The following is a 20,550-nucleotide window of genomic DNA, read 5'->3' on the forward strand; positions in this document are numbered from 1 at the left end:
GTAATAAAGTTTAGCATCGAAACGGTACTGTACATTCATAATAAAAGTCTCTCATCACAGAGTCTCTTTCTCTTTGTGACATCTTTATCTAGGTAATTAAAATCCAAACATCAGAGCTGTGTTATCATTGAACACATCTACAGCATGATAACATTAATTTCAGACAGATATTGAAAAGTTACCCGACTACACAGAAATAATGGTTTTGCTTCTCTATGTCTTATACAGAAATCAATGTCTGGAGCATAAACCTGACCCAATACCACTGCTGTTCCGGTCTGTTGCGGTGTGAAATACTCTCGCTCCCAGCAGGACGTGTGTCCAGCGCTGTTATTTACAGTTGTTGGGTGATTTAGAAAATTCCATTGCTATAACATTCACATCAATAAACTTACTGAAATGAACCATGGAAGAAAAAGAGAGAGGAAAAGAGGGGAGCATAGGACATTCTATAGCCATTCCAAGTTGGAAACCAAAATTGCATTCTTGGACAGAGTTCTCAGTTTTTGCACAGCTGGCTGATTCCGATTTAGTTTATGGCACTCTTCCTCATATATGCATAATTCACAAATAAATTTGCTCAGTTGTGCAGGCCCTTTGATTCGGGTATCTCTCTGCTCCGACTCTTTCCAGATGAGCTTGGTGACATGCCACATATTCTCGCTGACACCTGAGCACACCCAACGTCTGTCCAAATCAGCGCTACCTCGGATGAATCATGAACGCCTTGAGCTTTCTGGCTCAAACCAAATGCTTAGATCAACTTTGCAGTGCCACTTATCCGTCAGTTCTCTTACATAATATAATCTATATAAACAGTCATGGGTTTCTTTATGTCTGGCCGAGGAGACATGTCTGGAGGCTGGAGAGTTATGCGACAAATTGTATTTCACAAATGTTTTTTCTGATGAAATATCTGTAAAGTTGTCTGAGCTGGCGAGTATCGAGTAGTGTCGGACTGCATGCAATCTTAATAAGTCAAGTTACCTTTACTTAGTGCTTTAACAAGAGTATTCTGTATGCAAAAAAAGGAGACAAATGAAATAACTGTAAAAAGAAATATCAATATTCATTTTAATAACACCGTCATTGCTGCTACATTTGTCAATGGTAACAAAGCCGAATCAGAAACAGAGTAGCTCTGCAGAAAACAACCAGCTCAACTCAGATTTCTTCTCATTCAACTAGTATTAGAAATTAAATTACAAAAATTAATATCAGTACCAACTCACATTTCCGAAGCAATCTACTTATGCAAAGAAATGCAATGGTGATGCACTCAGAAAACTCCCCCAATGGTCGGGTACCTTCGATGTGGCCGGGTACCATCATTTGTTAGCTTGGACAGATATAATCAGCGGTGTCGAACCCACTCATTAAACACACAATAGGCACAATTTGAATGTATTGTGATTACACTGGATGTCATTCTGCATATGGTGGTCTCAAATAAACACGTGTTCCATGCACAACAATGAAAGCCATACTGAAAAGTTCGGATGGCACATGCACAACAGACACCATGAGAAGTTCAGATGGCACATGCACAACAGACACCCAAAGTTTAAACAAAGGTTAGAGAAGCACGGTATGACATTTGGGGTTAACCTTTTGCTTTGAATTCTGCTTTTTGCTGACTCTTCGAAAATTGAAAAACGTTTATTCCACCTCTGACTTTTTAAACCGCAGGGACTTGAACGATTCTGCAAACTGAGTTTAATGGTACTTTGACTGATATTAGCATACCTGTCGATGAAAAAGCAAAGAATGTGTTAGTCCCACAGATGAGCTATTGATTTAAATTAATGCCAGTACGTTTGGGAATGAACCATAAAACAACCCATTACAGAAGGTAATTGCTCATTAAAAGAGCTAGATTTCTATCCTGTGGCCAGCACAAACGTATTTGCAAAACATACGAGTTCCGGATTTATGCACTATGTAGTAAGCCAAAAGTCTTGCAGGGTGACGGCGTAAAATTAAAGAGACATTTGCACATTTAATTATAAACAAGTAACCTCTCCCTGACATATTGTTTTATGAATGCTTGAGTCAGCGGGAGTTCTACATATTTAAACCAAGGCCAAACGTATAGCTCTTACAGTAAGTGCCACGTATTAAGGTGAAGCGTACAATTTCTGCACCATTAGTGTCAATACTAAAAATGCGAAATATAATGCTTTTTAAAAGAAGTTTCCTGGGGCCCGTTTCAGAAAGGAGGTTTACTTAAAACTCTGAGTATGTTAACCCTGAAATGGGTTATCTTATACATAGAGTCAGTAACCAAAGTAACTAACTCTGTGAACCAAACCTTGTCTGGAGCAGGGTTCCTTTGTTAAACCAAGAGTTTCTTTCGATCTCCTCCCCCTTTTTAAAGCGCAAGGGGTGTACCTCATTGATTCATTCATTAAATACAGTCATTCATGACAAACGTTTTGATCACACAGAGACCATCTCAGTGACTAATAAGTCATTTGTGCTTTTATAGAGGCTGCATTAATTCATAGGGATGTACTTTGATTTCAGGAGACCAATTTAGGACGAGAGTGGAATTTTGTCCGTGCATTTATATGAAAACTGCACCATTTTTCTTTACAGTGAATTAGATGTATCAAAACATATCTCATGCATGTTTACATCAGTAACATCAGCCATCGTGGCCGTGTATTACATATGAGCAGATGGTCATTTTCTATCGAGGATGAGAAATTACTTAATAAAGTGCATGAATAAGGAAATCAATGCAGACTTAAATGCTGAAATTAATAGATAAAAATAATAAAAAATAACTTAGACTCACAGCCACTCCTACCCAAATATGCTCTGAGCAGGGTTCAAAACTTTGATACAAGACACCCTAACAATTGTCCTATACATGATGACAGGTCACACTTAGATCACTAGAGCACAGATGGGGAATGAGAACATAATATATTTATATTTATATAAATATAATATACTGTTTTTTGCATTCATTAATTTACTGATTAATTTATTTCATTATTGGTACATTTATTTATTAATTTAAACTTAAGTCATTTTCAGCACATTACTAAATCCACTATATGCAGAAGGGTTAGGAAAGTGTGCCTCGCTCTCAAGTGCTTCTGGAGCCATGTTGCAATGTTGGTGCCGTTGCCTTGGTGAATCGTAATAGCAGAGCTCCATTGATCATCGGTTTGCATCGTCGTGGTGTACGCGCTTAACTCAAGGTAAGCCTACCCAGTTGAAAGAACTAACTCAAAATCTAATTTTTGCATCTTAGTGTAAATCAACTGATAGTTCACATTTAAACTCAGTGTTGGTTGTACCTCCTTATTGAAACAGCCGCTGAGCACACCTGTCAGACATTAGTGAATAAGGTATAGTGCCACCTTAGACAAAGAACTGGTTGTGCCACAATTGAAAAGTACTCTTTGAAAAAAATCCAGAGTTCCACTTTCAATCATTTTCAAGTCTAATATTGAGATTCTCCTAACAAAAGTTTCCAACATCAAAACAGAACAAATAAAATACAATAAAGACATAATTTGTCGATGACCAAGCACTGAAAGGGTCTGTTTACTCTTATTATACTTTATCCGTCTGGGAGTCTATTGCAGCCTAGATCCGTCTGGTTAAAAGAAATGAAGAATTGAGGAAGGTCAGTTTTGAGGTCTGCCTCTAAAACCATCCAGGAATAACTGCAGTTTACAGTTTGACATTCTGCTTGAATTGATCAAGCATTTTCAAAGCCAAATGCTGATGTTAAGCCAGATAAGTTTATAGATTAAAGCAAAGTTAAAAGGCACAATGGTACCTTGAAAAGAGGTCAACTTATGAAAGACAATACAGACGATGGTAATGTACATCACTACCTAGAAATGAAACAAGGCAGGTTATGAAAGCACTGTAGGAAAACATTAACGGATTATGTAATGAAAAATTGCCATGACACAACTAGCAGGAGGCATGCAAACTGTCACACCAGATCATACATTTATATTTGGTGGCCACTAAAAAAAGTAGTTAAAAGTAAATAGTGAGGTAATACGTTTTTAGATAATTAGTCATTTTAACATTTTCTAAAGCTTTTTACAGCATGTGCCTGTTCAAAATACGTACTATTGGGTTGCAAAGGGCACAGCCAACTCTCAGGTCTGATATTCCGTTACCTCAGTAGATATGGTTTAGTGCCCTTTCTATGAGATTTTCATCCATTTTATCATCCAACAGGTGAAAATTGTAAATCTGATCACATAGAAAAGCAATACCACACCTCTCCTCGAAGGGGCCGCGTGACTTGAGGAACCATTCTTGCCCAGAGCACAAATGTGTGGGACGTGTAACTGTACTTTTAATATGAGTCATAGAACCACCACTAATCCTGAATCGCCATAATAAAAGTGATGCTAAGATTTATAGCTCATGCCAAATGCTTTCCTAATAAAGTGTTACTGAAGACTGTGCGCTTGTCCTGTTGCTCTTCAAAACTCAGTCATTAATGATTGCACCGCACCGCATGGCTGGCCTGTGCTGTTATTACTTATTGGAGATTCATAGCTGAACAAAATCAATGCATATTTTTTATAGATTAGGGAACAGCATGTGGAGAGCTCAGACAAAATAAACTGAACAAATCGATTAAGAAACAAATTGAAACAGACCATGCTGTTCTGCCCTTGCTGAGTGCAAACTGGTATCTTCCACCAAAGAATCAGAAAACTCTAGAACTTATGAATAAATATGAACTGTCGTACTTGAGCATCACTGTTTTACCTGACACTACCTTGTAGTCTAGCCTACCTACATTCAATATCTTCCTAGTATGGATCTCAGGTACTCATCAAGAATGTCTGTGCACCGTTACCAAGGTGACTGCACACCCACTTATTGTATTTTTGGGAGCAATTAGCTTTTCAAAGACTTGTTATCCTGTTTTTCCCCACCTTTTGTATTTACGTGATTTGTTGCATTCACTGTGAAAGGTAAAAAATAAGTCAATGAAAGCTTCTACGCATTAAAGAATCCGCGCACAAGATGTCATTTCAATTGTGCTAAAACATAAAAGAGAACTTATAAGAAACAGATCTTAAATAAAGCACATGCTCCGTCTAAGGGTTATTTCATTTCAGGGCCAATCGTGTTAATCTGTTTTAAATGTGAACTGTTTTAGTGTTAATACCACTACAGGTTGTTGAGGTAAACTAGCTTGAGAAATCTTCCTATGATCTGCATTAAAAGTCACAACACACACACACCTCAACAGGCACAAGAAGTATGCCATTGCCAATCCTTATCTAACACGAGTGTGACACATTTGACCCGCTTCACTGAGTTTGGCCAGTCAGGGATTACAGCTTGGAGCGAAACTCAAATTTATATTTATGAATGTGTAGATAGTCGGTAAACAGTTTAACGCCATAATAATAGAACGCTTTAAATGCATTCACTTCTATTCCATATACTGAATTTTCAATGACATTATCCCAAACCAGTTTCAACATTTAAAAACCCCAGATTTTTGCCTTATTTAAAATGCCATTTCAGAAAAATATTATTTAGGGCTGAACGATTATGAAAAACTGACTATTATTTACCTGAATATTGCCATTTCGGTTATTATTGTCGATTGATAGCTTTGAAGCTTTGAAATGTTTTATCATTTTTTGAGAAACAGCTGCATGCCATATTCTTTCTACAAACATCCAAAATTAAATGATATGTGTAAATAACTCGTAGTTGTGGGAGTTATGTTCTTAGTAAGACATCTATGATGAACGGTTGAAGGCCACATTAACATATTCATTCTCGCTACTGTATTCTGTACCCAAACACACTACCGAAACGCTTAAATGGACAGCTGTAATTGAGGCTTTCGGCGATTATGTAATTGTTTCATCCGTAATTCCGATTAGTTTTTCAATTAATTTTGCAGCCCTAATATTATTTTCAAAGTACATCAAAGTGTGACATACTTTTCTCCAGGGCAATATTTTTATTTATATCTACCTGCATTGTTGAATTACAGTAATAGAAATAATTCATCAAAATATGAAAATGTATAATTCATAATTACATTTAACAGTCCTTTAACATTCAATTGAATCACTCTCAAAGTGTCTTTCTTTATCTGAACACAAAAAATACTTTATATTATTGTTCTATGTAAATCTATTAAGGGATTTCAAATGATATCAACCGGTTACTAAATATTTTCAATAGCAAAACAACATGCTTCTGAAAGAAAAAAATAAATGTAGGATTTCAGTGCTAGATTCAAATATGGTGGCGAATCAAAAGACTGAATCTTTGGTTTTCTCTTGTCTTATGATTAGTTGTCATGTCGCTGCTGTCAAATACTAATAAAATATTAAAATACTTAATATTCATCATTTATGGTCAAATCATTATTATTTGTCACTACTTTTGTTTGTCACTGCGTTTTGCATATATCTCACCAGTAAAAAGTATAATAGTGCTTGTCAACTTTGATAACAGAGTATTTAATCATTTAAAAAGTTTCCATTTCCTGAAAAAGAGCAAATCTGGACATCTGTGGTTTTGAAAGGACAGCAATTTTACGCAGGTATTGTTATGAGATATTGTACAACATCTTCTTTTAAGACAGCTTTAAGCATTCCCATGTTTGCAGCAAACAATTGTCAAACGACATGAAAGTAAAAAAACATAACAGTCTTTTTATTTTACAATGTTCCAAACAAAAATGGGAATGAATACATGAATCTCAACAGCTGTTGTGCACAAAAAGAAAATTTTGGTGCTAAAAGCTTGATTTGTTTTTCTTTTGTTTTACCTTGAATAAGTCCCAGAAACTCATCAGAAAAGACGATCAGAAATGCCAAGCTAAGAATTTCACACTAAGTATGAGCTTTAGGAGTTAACAGTTGTTTGCCACATGCAGACCTTTTTCAATTTACACCACAAAACTGTTGTGTAAATCATAATTTAACGCAGAGCCAGAGCAGCTGCTTTCATCCAAGTGACTATGGGGTAAACATTCTTTACACACACACACACATTAACACACACCTGCAGATTCTGTCAGAAAAAACTGCACTTGCCAAAAGCTGACACGGAGCTGTTAGGTGACGTTACTCTCATACAAAATTTTTGCTTTGCTGAATGGGCTGTTTCATGCTAGATTAAAAAGTGCATTAAAATATCTTTGAGATTCATAAGTCCCTGCAAAATGTCAAAATGAATGTCAGAAATTATGAACTTGACTGTGAAAAGAAAAAATCAAGTTCATAAAGGTCATGATCTGACTCTGTACGCAATACGCATATTAATGCAACGCAATACAGATAAATACTTTTGAATTCTGTTGATTGAACCGGGCCAGGTTGTGCATTTCAGCAGTTCTCTGATGGTTATCAGTTGTGTCTTTGAACCAAACCTTCCTGTGTCCTCTTGCTCTCCCACGTGAGCAGTCAGAACAGGTGTTTCTTTTCTCTGTCCATTATCAGCCTCCGCACAGACAGATGTGAGACTGCTGAGAATAAGCAGGAATATCTTCACCTTGTGCACAGCTGTAAGCAGGCTGTCATTTACCTTCCCTTCTGCTTTGTTGAGTGACTGCAAGGTCAGCATCTCCCCTCATACAAGTTGACATTACACTGTTCAGATAACACACATTCTTCTGTGTAAATGCTCAGAGACCGGAATACACTGGTAATGTAAACTCTTATCTTTGTGTATTTTGTTCATCACATCATTCAAAAGATGATTTAAGGGTCCAGTGTATAAAAAATTCAGTGACATCTAGTGGTGAGGTTGTGAATTGCAACCAACGGCTCACTCCAACCCTCCGTTTCGAAGCCTGCAACACACAGGACTAAGATGTGGTCATGTTTTCGCTTCTTTGCCAAAGGAGTAGCATATTTAGGTGCTCTGTAGAGCAGTTTATGCGTTTAGGGCTATTGTAGAAACAACAGGGCGATTTCCATATAAAGGGACTCGCGGCGTATGTAGATATCGCTCATTCTAAGGTAATAAAACATAACGCTTCATTATGTAGGTCTTTATACACCTAGTTATGTATATTATAATGCATACTGACTACTTTTTTACCCCCAAAAAGTTCTCTAGTAACACTAAAATTTGACAGGGGCACCTGAACGTGTTACTCTTCTATTTATTTGCGCATCAGTCTTCATGAAGCAGTCCCTAAAAACAAGGCCTGGGATATCGATCTTGCCATCAGCTCATGTGGGGACTCAATAATTGACGTCATGCTGCGGTCTCGGCACTTTTCACCTTCCATTTCAGATGTGGCCAGGAGCTTTTAACAACAGTAATCAAGGTTTCCCAGGCAGCAGCAGAGCATGACAAAGGTCCTTGCTCATATTGTTTTCTCTCTCCGTCAGCTCTGTTTTCCCCTCAGTGCCTGTGTTCCCCCTTTCTCACATTATAAGCAACTGTGGGCTCATTCTAACTTTGTTTACTTATAGATAGTCAAAAGGGCTTATTCACTTTTTTCTTTCAGAACACAGTCCAGCATGTAGGCTTGTAAGTACAACGATTTCCTAAAATTGTCAAACATCCCCACCTACTGTTCAAATCATAGTTTGAATAGTTAAAGGGACAGTGCACTCAATAATGATTGTGGCATGCTTTATTCACCCTGTCATTTCAACCCAAACATGTATGTGACTCTTTCTTAAACAGATCACAAAAGAAGATATTTTGAGAAATGTCTTGGTGGTTTTGTGTCCATACAGTGGATGTCAAAATGGGTCTAGTGTTGTTTGGTTACCATCATCGTTCAAAATACTTTCTTTTGTGTTCTGCAGAAAGACAAAACTTCATTTTTGATTCCTTTAATTGCTGAAATTTAGATACAGTATGTGACACTGCACATACATGGACATTTTAGTGCTTTAGATTAGCTAAGTATATATACATATAATACCAACTTTTATATAAGCTTTAATCTTGTCCCCATTCTGTGGAAAGTTTGTTTGGTCAACCCAGGTTGTTTGTTTCTAAAGGAAGCTCTGGCAACACGGCACACAGCTCTTCTTCCTCAACAAGATTACGGATCCATTACTGAATCGTGTTGGGCCTGAGCAAACAGTCCCAGCTTCCAACTCATCTCACATGGTAAGCACAGCATCCATCATCACACCAGTTCGCTTCCATTGATAACAGCACAAAAAGCTCACATCAGTCTTAATTGGATATTAGCGAGAGATTACTTGCAATGCTCAACCCCTGGTTCTGTAAGACACCAACTGATTCAAAGGAAACAAACGGGTTGACAAAGGAATAATTGGATGTCGCGTTTTATCCCACCGTTTGTTCTCCGGAGCTCTCTGGAGAAAAGAAAAATCACTCGCACTAATGTCAGTACACCACAAAAGCATGGAGTGAGATGCAAGGGAAGCATAACATGTCCGGACCTAATTGGTTAATGGGGCTGAATGACTCAAGAAAGGTTTTAGACAAATGTCTTGTGAGAAAAATCTTGTGAAATTGTTTGCAGTTGCAGTCAAACTGGATCGTGTTAGGCAGGAAGTTTGTATCCAATAATACTATTAATACCAATAATAATGTGTAATGTTGCAAAGGCTCATTAGTGATTTAATAAAAAAAAGCTTTGTGATCTTGAAGGCTATGATGCTGATTTAATATGACTAAATCCTGCCCCCGTGTGGACGGATAGTGATAACACTTTTCATACCTCTTTTCCTGCTTTTTTCATCCTCAGTACTTTCTGCTGTAAAAAGCAACGGGTTGCTGAGATCAACGAACTGAACAAGGTTAACAACCTACAAATGCAAATTAATGACACCAACTTGCTTCTCCAGATACCTGCCTACAAAACATCCACAAATATTTACATTCCTCAAAAAGCATGACATCAAAGTTGTTATTTTCATACAGAACTTACAAACAAACAAATATCAGCCCAGGGAACGTTTAACACTGCCTAGAACCATTGATGAAATGGAAAGTTCAAGATGATGTCGTTTCTAATTTACCTGTCTCTGTCACACACACTCAGGCACACAGTAGCCAAAGTTTTAAACAGAAGTTTAAGGGGTCATATGATGCGAATACGTGTTTTTCTATGTCTTTGGTGTGTTATAAGTTGCCCATGCATGTATAAGACACGTAAAATTGCAAAAATATAAGTGTCGGCAAACCAAAGATTGATTCCATCTAAAAGCGAATGCTCACCCAGACCTGCCTGAAACGCCTCGTGTAGCCACACCTCTACGAATCTACGTCATTTCGTGGTAAGATTTGACAACGACCGCCCAAATCTATACGCAAGTAAGGCTTACTTGTTAATCTCATTGTATCGTCTTTGCTGCAACCACGTTGTGGAGACGCTGTGTCTTTCGTTGTGAAAAGAAAACCTTTTTGTCAGCCTTTTCAAAAGATGAGACAGCTAAAAACGAATGGTTACATTTTATTTACAATATTGTTCCATAACAGTACAATCCGAATATTCAAGTGTGTGCAGCGCATTTCACAGATGATTGCTTCATGAGCCTGGGAGACATCAAGGCCGGTTGTGGACAAAAGCTTTTGTTGAAAAATGGGGCAATTCCATCCATTACAACTTCGCACGCTTCAGATTTGCAGCCCACGAGTACATTTTCATTGTAAAAGACTTTGTTGCAGACTAACCCGAGTTGAGGTTGTGTGTTTGTATTGCACATTGATTCCTTTGTGTGATCTAACATGCCCGCGACGTGAAAAAGATAACAGAAGTCCTTATAATCAGTAATTATGTTCTAACTACAGTTTATAATGTGTAGAGTGTTTATGATGGGGTTTATTGTCTTAAGTCGACTCATTGTCTTGAGTCGGGACGAGACATGGTGTAACACTGGTTTGACTAATCGCCAAATTTTATATAACGTCGTATGAATAGTTTTTAACTATTCAACATAATATATTTCTTTAAACCCTTATCAGTCCTTTACATCCTGCTCAAGTCCTGTAAAATGTTATTCACAATAAAACAAACATTGTTATTAGTATATAATCAGAATCATGTAATTTTCACACATATATAGAAAATAAAAAAATAAAATAAAAATAATTCACAGTTTTTTTTTATTATCACCGTTTCTAACAGTTTAAAGACTTATAATGTGACCTTCATATAAAGGTCAAGCTGGTTCAATTGTTTTGTATTCTTGAGTGAACTTCATAGTTTGCCGTATGATTCTCTTCAATGTGGAAAATAAAATTTTATTTTTTTCCTATCTGACGTGATTTCTCTAAAGCTAATTTACTATTTGCTTTTCTGTCACCTCTGAAAATATAATTAGGCCTGAATCCTCTGGGCAGATCTCTTCATCAGTCCTCCATCATACTAATTGGGTTTCTCCTGGCTTTTAGGCTCATTAGCTCAACTCTCATCACAGGCCAAACTGACTTGCGTCACGAAAAATGATATTAATGATGTGTTACTGGATTGACCCTGTTTTCTGCTTGTGCTACAATACATTAAATAACTTGTCCTATAACTATTTCAAAAAAGAGTGAAACAGACAAGTCACCTACCATTATGCATCCATATGTGTGTGTTAAACAATGAACGTGATGCAAAAATGAGCTGTGAACGTATTTCAAGGTTTACTTGAAATTGTTTAGTAAATTGAAATAAGCAGCATCTAATTTACTTTTGTTCAATAAACGCACACTGTTTTGCCTATTGCCCTCCTAAGGCTTCTGTGTGTGGACATACTGTGAGAATAAAAGGTCTTTGAGATCAAACATTGGTGCTGAGCAAATGGATCTCACACAGAGAGGGCAGCAGATGGACTGAGCACGAGGACACAGTAGTGCCTTTCCAAACAGACTTTCAATGAGCCACAGCAAAAACAGAAAGGAAGAAGATGACAACGATAAATTATGTGTATCTAAAATACTGCAAAGGTAATATGCTATTGTTCTTGGAAAGAAAGAAAATGCATCAATATTCCCAGTATCTTTGTTGGAATAACTCACAAACCTTTCTTTATTTCATCATGTGTTGTAGTTTTCGTCCAGGTCCTGTCCATATGTCAGGCACATTTTTTCGGCGCTTAAAATCAATAGTGCTGATATAAGGATAATCTATAGACCCACTTGCTTGTCTGGAATGGATTTTGATGAACTTCGGTGTTGTAACTCTCACTGGAATAAAACATCAAAAGATTTAAGAAAGTGAATTCTCGTATAGGATGCACAGGATGGTGTTGTCTTGTGGAATACTATTAAAAAGCTTTAGATATGTTTCCGTAATAATTAATATACAGTATGGCCCATCTCAAATATCTTACTTTAAAGGACCAGTGTTTTCTTTTGGGAGGATCTATATTTACAGACATGCAATATACATAACTGTCTTCAGAGATGTTTAAAGACCTTATACAATGAAACCTTATGTTTTTATTAGCTTTGACTGAGCTATTTCTATCTACATACACTGCTGGTGCCCTTAAATGGAATTGGCCATGTTGTTTCTACGGTAGCCCTAAACGGACAAACTAGTCTACAGAGTGCATTTCGAAAATACATTATCTCTTTTGGCAAAGAACGAAAATGTGACGACATCTTAGTCCTGTGTCAGCCACCGTAGTGCTTCGAAATTGAGGGGTGTGAGTGAGCCGTTGGTTGCAATTTGCAACCTCACCGCTGGGTGCCGCTAAATTTCATACACGGGACCTTTTAAAAATGAAAATGAATGACGCCAACAACTGAAGATACAAACAAACATATACGATTTATTTCGCCTACTTACAAAAGACTGATGAATCAAATCAAAGGCAGATTAAAAAAAACGATTATACTTAGTATAGAATCCACCCATAACAAATATAAAGAATAAATAAAGATCCTCAAGTTTAGGGAACCTTTCTATTGGAGGCTTTTTCACAATGTTAACAAACTTGTTCTGTATTCCTGAGGCGCTTTGTGTGAGACATCCATAGGGATTGTACTAAGTCTGGGCTTTCTTATTTTTTTGGTTGAAGAGTAAACTCATCCCTCTGTTCATCATTATTTCATATCAGAGATTTAGCTGCTCTGAGGCCATTTATAAATTCTTACAGGCCCAGTCCATTGGTCGGTGTTTTAGGCAAAACAACATGTTGTAGTCTCCAACTCATGGTACACCTGGCGGTTAGGCTCTGTAAAAAAATAAAAACATTTTTATTTATTTACTTTGTTTTTATTTATTTTTAAAGCCTAACGGTGAATAAAGTGCATTTTTTTATGTCAGTCCATAAATAATTTAAGCTTCCTTTAAAACTTCTTTTTTACACTGACAACAAACTTTTAGAGGTTGGAATGCGGATGTCTGAATGTATATCTTCAAGAACCTTTTTTAGTTTCCTTTTTTTGATAAATATATCCACAGACACAGGTTATATACATAAATCACATATACCGTATATCAAAGGTCAACGCTATGCACAGCAACCTCATTGGACGATTTTCTGAACGTTCCAAATAATAGCCACGAAAACGCCAACTAGCGTTATGCATTTGAGTACATTTATCAGAGTGACTGTACCGAGCGTCATGTCCTCCTCCACAAGAGGGCGCTGCTCTGGGCAGTGCACTGCGTTCCCTCTGGCTGCTCCCAGCAAAGTCATGAGGTCGACGAGATTGAGCTTGCCCTCCTCTCTGGCCTCTCTTATCTCCTCCTCGAGCTCTTCTGCAGCCTCCACCGCCTCCTCAGCCTGCTCCGCCGTCAGCATGCGGTTCCCTCCCTTCAGTCGAGGAGGCGCGAGGGAACACACGGCCCTCAGGCGGCCGTACGAGCGCAGTTGCGCTGCGTTGGCGCGAAGGAAGAGAAGCAGCACGTTGAGGTCATTAAGCGGGCAGCCCAGTTTCTGTCCGCTGATGAGGCCTAATGCGGGCAGCACCTCATAAAGAGAGAGAAAGGTCGTGTCCCAACAGAACAAGCGCAGCAGGCTAAAGAGAACAATAGGGCCCAGCAGTACATAGATGGCGCCGTTAGCCACACTAATGACCTGGAACACAAGCAGGCCCGTCATTTTACACTGAACTAGCTCAGGCACCCAGGGCTGGTCACGCAGGAGCCCGGTGCGTACGAAACAGCTGAATTCATCTTGGAGGAAGGCGGAGAGATGGAAGTAAACCAGGTACAGGCACGATGCGGACATGAAGGTCAGCAGAAGGAAACCTCGCAAGAAGAGCATGCTGACCAGGAAGTAGGAGCTGTGCTTGCACTGCATGTATCTCTCCAGCAGGGGGTACTCAAAGTATCGCTTGCTCCTGGCTCTAAAGAGACAAACATGAAATACATAATTATAATGTTTTTTTGAGTTCAGGAGACAAGATGATCGTTGCTTTTATAATGCCTAAACTGACAATAATATATCATTAAAAAATGATATATTATGATAAATGATGTAATTATTGCAACATAAAATAACCAAGCAGTTTAACATAATTTTTAGTGTTTATAACTTTTATATTATGTTGCACTTTATATATGTTGAATATGCAGGATTTCCAAGCCAAAAGAGATTGTCTGAGTAAAACGTTTTATTTCATGAAAAATGATAAACTTCACCTTTAAAACAAATTGAAAACTGATGATAATAACCCATACCTCTCAAGCTCAGTCTGAAACTGCAGGGGGTCTTCGGATCTCTCTTTGAGCTCCAGGATGCTCTGAGCCAGACGGACAGAACGATTGTAAGATTTGTCCAGCTCGTCGATGATGAAGAGCAAGTCAGAGCTCAAGCTGGGCACGGCCAGAAAACGCCATATCAAGGAAGGTATGTACATCATCACCGCCATGACCAATAAGGAGTATGGGAACATCTGAAGGAGCCAAGAAGACCAAATATAGTATAGTACTGTACAGTATTGTATAATATTGTTTTCACATATTTTTGGCAAATGCTAGAGTCACATTTTAGGAAACGTAATAAAGTGATGTTCCTTTAAGTATACATTTTGTATAAAATGTTACGCCTTAACTTCCTACGTTTGGACATACAGAGCTATAAAGTAGTAAAACTCCCCATTTCGTCTCCAAAAAGTCTTCTTGGCACTTTTTATTTTGTCCCGTGAGATGTTTCATCCACCTGTAACAGGGTTCATAACTTACTTTGTGCACCCACAGTGAACGTTCTTCGAAGTTCCCATCTGTGTCGAACTCATGATGCATAAGGGAGTCCCAGCAGTATGTGTCTACATATTCTGCCTGCTTTGCTGTGAAGTTGTTTGGAGGAAAGCAGCTGATCTGTGGGCCTGAAAGAAGAAACAGGGAAAATTACTATTAGTGAGCTCTAAATAACAATATTCTGAGACCAATTGATGGTGTATTAGTGTAGAGGCTGGACAAGAGCTGTGTGGTTAGATATTTTCCAGAGATACAGATGGTGAACCATCAGGGTGGTACGGAAAGTTCCATTTTTGTGGAGGATTCTGCCGACTGCAGGAGGGTGTGTCTCCATGGCTGAGAGGAGGCCAAACCATACGGTATAAAGACCACTTAAACATGTGTGCCACCCTCCAAAACCTACAGTCAACCTCCAATTTACTGAACATGACATGCCTCACAGATGTTACAGAGAACTGAACTTCACAAAACATTCTGCAAATTATATACCAAGCATAAATACAAAATTATATACAAAACCAGAAGAGATATAAATAGGTATCTGATGCTGAGCTGACTTAAAATGTTCAATCTTGATCTGTGTAAAGCAAATAATCACTGTGGGGTCCAAAACCCTGAGGTCACACTGTTTGTTTTTGATTTTACGTTTTTTTAATTACAGTTATTACGTGAAATAAAGAAGAAATATTTTAAATGATGCTCTATTGCTAAATATAATACAGTATATACATAGTGAGGCATTTAAGGATGGCTATCACTAAATGGCATTGCTTTTATTGAAGCACACAGAATGTTGCTTGGAATATTCTCAAGTCATGCTGGGAATACAAGGATCATCAGGTTTGGCAATAACTTGAATAAACAAATCTAAAAATGCTGGGTTGTTTTTGACCCAACCGTTGGGTTGTATATGAACCTACTGTATGTTCGGTTGTTTTAACCCATTGCTGGGTCAAATATGAAAATTTTCTGGTTTACTTTAACCCAACGGTTGGGTTTGTCGCTATTCGACCCAGCACTGGGTTAAAAAGAAGTGTGTGTACTTCTTCCAATGAATCTTATTTAATTACCCAAATTGTTGCAATAACAAAAATTTTGCAATAGAGTGTTAATACTGGCTTAAAAAGGGACAAATACCCTCTCAGTTGTAGATTAACCTATGATGGGTTGTTTAATCCATTGTTAGGTCAAAATAACATTTTCTGGCTTAACATAACCCAACGGTTGGGTTCTTCCATTTTGACCCTGAGCTTGGCTTGAAAGTAACCCCACATTCGCGTAGTACGCAATGCACTATGCACACTAAACGCATTTTAGTATACTCTAAAAAGTGCTCGGTTGTTTTAATTGGGTAAAACATGAACAAACTCAACTGTTGATTTAAATTAACCTCAAAAATGTCCATATTTCACCCAACCATGCTGGCTTGAAAAAGTTTCTATTTTACTCATTTAACTCAACCAAGCATTTTTTACAATGTAGGGGACTCAGACTTCTGTACCCCGCTGTCTCCATCATTCATTTCTGTTCTCGAAATGCATTACGGTGCAACATTTTTTTGCTCTTTCCACCGTAAAGTTTGTGTTGATAGATTCTAACCAAATAACCTGAGTGTTGTCAGACCCCGATCGGAGCCATTCAAAATCAGTGTCTGCTTGCCTGGCACGTCCTGCTTTAATTAGCATATCCTCAGTTAGTCTGAAATAGAGAGCTGGGAAAGAGCAGGCTGACTGTAATTATAGGCTCTTGTCATCTCTGCACGTCTCACTTAATCATCCTCCTGCCAATTAACATCTGTGTGAGATGATTGCAGACCAGCTCCAGAGGAACTGATTGCGACCTCAAAGTCAGCTGTCTACACGAAACACACGCATCTCTTCAATGCAGCTTTGGCAGGATGGTTAGAAGTTACCGGCATCTAGAGCCAACTCTCCTCTGGCTGTGAAACACAGAATTGGCACTTATGGCGTTCTAGGCACTAAAAAGATTTTTCCCTTGAAAGCAACTCTGGTTGGTTGGAGGTGTCCTATCAATTGCTTATAATGATTAACGGATGCTTAACTCGGAATTTTGATTGGGTTGCCCTTCCTAAGCATTAAGGGAGTCACATCAGTTGTTGCATCCAACATTCCATCCCCCAGGCGGTCAAGCTGATGGTCAGTCAATTAACTCTTACAGAATTTTTGCAGTGCCAATGCTATTCTGACACCCCGCAAATTGTGCAGGGACTCTAGAGAAGAGGAAATGCTTACCGATGGAAATCTCTCTGGCAAAGGCCATGGACACCAGAAGGAGCGGCAGGCCCACAGACACGAACTTGATGACTTTATCCAGAGGCAATTCCAACTCCAGGTGCTTGATGCGATTGTCGCCGTTACTGTCCCTCAGCAGGGCATCGGAGAGCATCGCCTGGGCGGCTGAGCTGGCAATAGACATACTGGCAACTGTGGACGGCAATTGAAAAGCACAAAGCTATTTTTGGCTGATTGTTGTTTTATGTGCTGTTTCCAGTTTTTTGGGAATCTTCTGGATTAAAATGTATACAAATGCATGTTGGAAATTGTGTATATAGTATATTTTGAAATAAACATAAATCATCATTAAATCATTATGTTTTAACCTAATATCTTGTATGAATGGATACTGAAGGTGAAAATATAAAAAACATTGTAGGCAATGTGACAGATTTACCATTCTTTTATTATACCATTCCTTCACTAATGCATTCAATTAAAAAAAAAAAAAATCTTGTCAACTACTTATATCTCAACAACTTAATCATGTGGTTTACTAACAACTTATACATGAATAATTATAAAAGAATAGTCCTTACACACAATAAATTATCAAATTAAAGGGATAGTTCACCCAAAAAGGGACATTATTCACCCTCTTGTCATTCCAAACCTGTACAAATGTCTTGCTTTTGCAGAACACAAAAGAAGATATTTTGAAGAATGTTGGTAACCAAACAACATTGGCCATAATTGACTTAGAATGTATGAACACAAAACTACTGAGATATATAATGAATATAAAAGAGATATATACAGATTTTGAACGACATGATGATGACATCATCACCAGATTTGATCATCACACCATTACCATGTACACCACAAATGTTCAGAGTATAAGGGGTCAAACAATGATTATAAGGTCACACAATCATTTAACACAATTAATTTTACAGTACCTTAGGGGTTCCTCGTCCAGCAGGAGAATGTATCCAGTCTCAATCCAACATTAGACTGGTCCTGTGGCTGGAGAGGACAGGGACGCTGGCGAAGGTCTTTAATACTGGAGGAGGTCTGTGTAAAATGAGAGGCTGTACTGGGCTGGACTGGGTTACAGGATAATTGAAAGAGTTCTGGGGCATAAACAGCAGGGGCAATAGAGAAAGGGTGGATACTGTATGGGTGGAGATGTCCTGTAGATCGACCAAACATTACATGCTCAGCCCAGTGGCACAAATCCACTTCAAATGAGCCCGGCCATGTGGCTTTTCCTACCTCTGTCATTTCTCACGCTATTTATACTCGACAGTGCCGAAGAGCCCTTGCTTTATAACCATGTTCACAATTACACGTAGAGAACTCTGTTATTTTAGATGGATACAACATTTCAAGAAGTTTATAGCTGCAGTCTGAAAACACGCTAACCGAAAATTTTCTTTAATTTCCTCTGTATTTAATAAGAAAACTAAATACACTTTCTCTCCATATCCTGAACGGCAAGGATATATAGTCATACATAATGGTTGAAGGGTAAAATAACGTACAAAACCAAATAAATCTGAGAACCTCAAATGCATTTTGGAGAACAGTGGCTTTTAGTTTCTTGTTATCTATAGATTTACAGTAGGCTCCTCGATATACTGTTGACCCTGCAAACTTTGCACGAATATCTGAACCAGCATCCCATCTAACTCAAATACAGAACAGGATTATGCATTTTATTGAAATTAACATTTTGCTTCCTTGTTTGGACATCTTAATTATAAGCAAAACATCAAATAAAGTCAAACATAATTATATGCATTTTAAAGGCAAATAGTTCAATCTTTAGGACTTCTGTGTCTTTTTATCTTTAATATTTAAGACATTTCCCTGACGATTCATTTATATATATAAACATTTCTAGTTATACATTGAAAGAAAATTCTCATTTACTCACTCCCTTGTCATTTCCAACCTGTTTTACTTTCTTCCTTCTGCAGAACACGAAAGAAGGTTCTTCGAAGAATGTTTTTAACCAAACAATGGCACTTATTCACTTCTACTCTATGGACACAAAACCAGTGCAAGTCAATGGGCACTGCTGTTGTTCGGTTACCAGCATTTGTCATAATATTTAATTGTGTGTTCTGCAGAAAAAGAAAGTCATACGGGTTTGAAATGACAAGAGGGTAAATGATGACAGAATTTTCATTTTTGTGTGAACTATCCCTTTAATGTCTGAGTTTTTATGTGGCTTATCATTTAGAGTAATGTAACAGCTTCAAAACACAGAGTCTTATCTTTTAATTATCAAAAATGGTCTACTGAAACACAATAGATTATGACAACAATGTATACAAACAAATGAAAAACCTCCCCTATCATCACTTGCTCTGGAAGAACCATTTAAAAAAACAACCCATAAAAGGATAATGAGAAACATGTACTTCACAAAGACCGACCGCAATAACATTCAAAAACATCCTCTGTCTTCTCTAAACATCACATCAGAAACAGGTGATTAAATCCATAGACACAGTTAGCTCAATAGCTCAGAAATATCTTCACAGTTTTTTGTTTAGTCCTTCACGTAAAATAAAGAGGGGCGTTTCAGGATGTGATACGCACCAGCAAATATGTCTTAATTCCTGCAGTGTTCTTCAGTAAACTTTGTAGGTCCTGCGGTTCGGGTATAAGAGTTTTGCTCCGTACATTGAAAGAGATGCTTAGCACTCTGCGTTAAGTCTCCCAACATGCTTTTGTTCTGAATAAGGCTCGTTTTTATAAGTTGCCTTTTTATTTTACGGTGAATAATTGGCATCCAAAATCCTTTTCAGTTTTCGAAAATAAATATGAAGTGTAAATGCATCACTATCAAATGTACATACATTGTGCTGTCAGGCATTTAGATTGTTTCTTTTTTCTCAAACTTTAAAGACTGAATTATTTTGTTAACTCTACAAAAATAAAAAAGCAAAAAACATGCCATCCATTCATTGCATGGTTATCGATAACATGTGAGGATAGAAATTATGCCATGCTGGGACACCTGAGAACCAAAGAAAACGTGAAACAAAGTAAGGCTTTAAATGGATTATATGCATGAGAGTAGCATGTTCGGCAGTCTGCCCAATATACAATACAGTACGTTCTTTGCACAATTGCATTGTTCACCCAAAATGTCATATTAAACATGAATTTTGTATTAGGTTTTACCAAATC

General features: G+C 37.8%; 1 protein-coding gene across 1 annotated transcript in view; it reads right to left on the minus strand.

Annotated features, from left to right (window-relative positions):
• Nucleotides 1-13,026: 13,026 nt before the first annotated feature.
• LOC130411438 (homeobox protein PKNOX2-like) overlaps nt 13,027-20,550 on the minus strand; it is a 60,931-nt gene continuing 53,407 nt past the window's right edge. The window contains exons 13-18 of the mRNA XM_056736057.1: nt 18,622-18,671; nt 17,362-17,553; nt 15,095-15,237; nt 14,591-14,805; nt 13,523-14,256; nt 13,027-13,136 (exon numbers count right to left, since the gene is read on the minus strand). Of these exons, the coding sequence (XP_056592035.1) occupies nt 13,081-13,136; nt 13,523-14,256; nt 14,591-14,805; nt 15,095-15,237; nt 17,362-17,553; nt 18,622-18,671 (1,390 nt within the window). The 3' untranslated portion in view covers nt 13,027-13,080. The remainder of the gene's footprint in view (nt 13,137-13,522; nt 14,257-14,590; nt 14,806-15,094; nt 15,238-17,361; nt 17,554-18,621; nt 18,672-20,550) is intronic.

The sequence above is a fragment of the Triplophysa dalaica genome, chromosome 22 (assembly GCF_015846415.1).
Source record: "Triplophysa dalaica isolate WHDGS20190420 chromosome 22, ASM1584641v1, whole genome shotgun sequence".
Classification (NCBI taxonomy): Eukaryota; Metazoa; Chordata; class Actinopteri; order Cypriniformes; family Nemacheilidae; genus Triplophysa; species Triplophysa dalaica.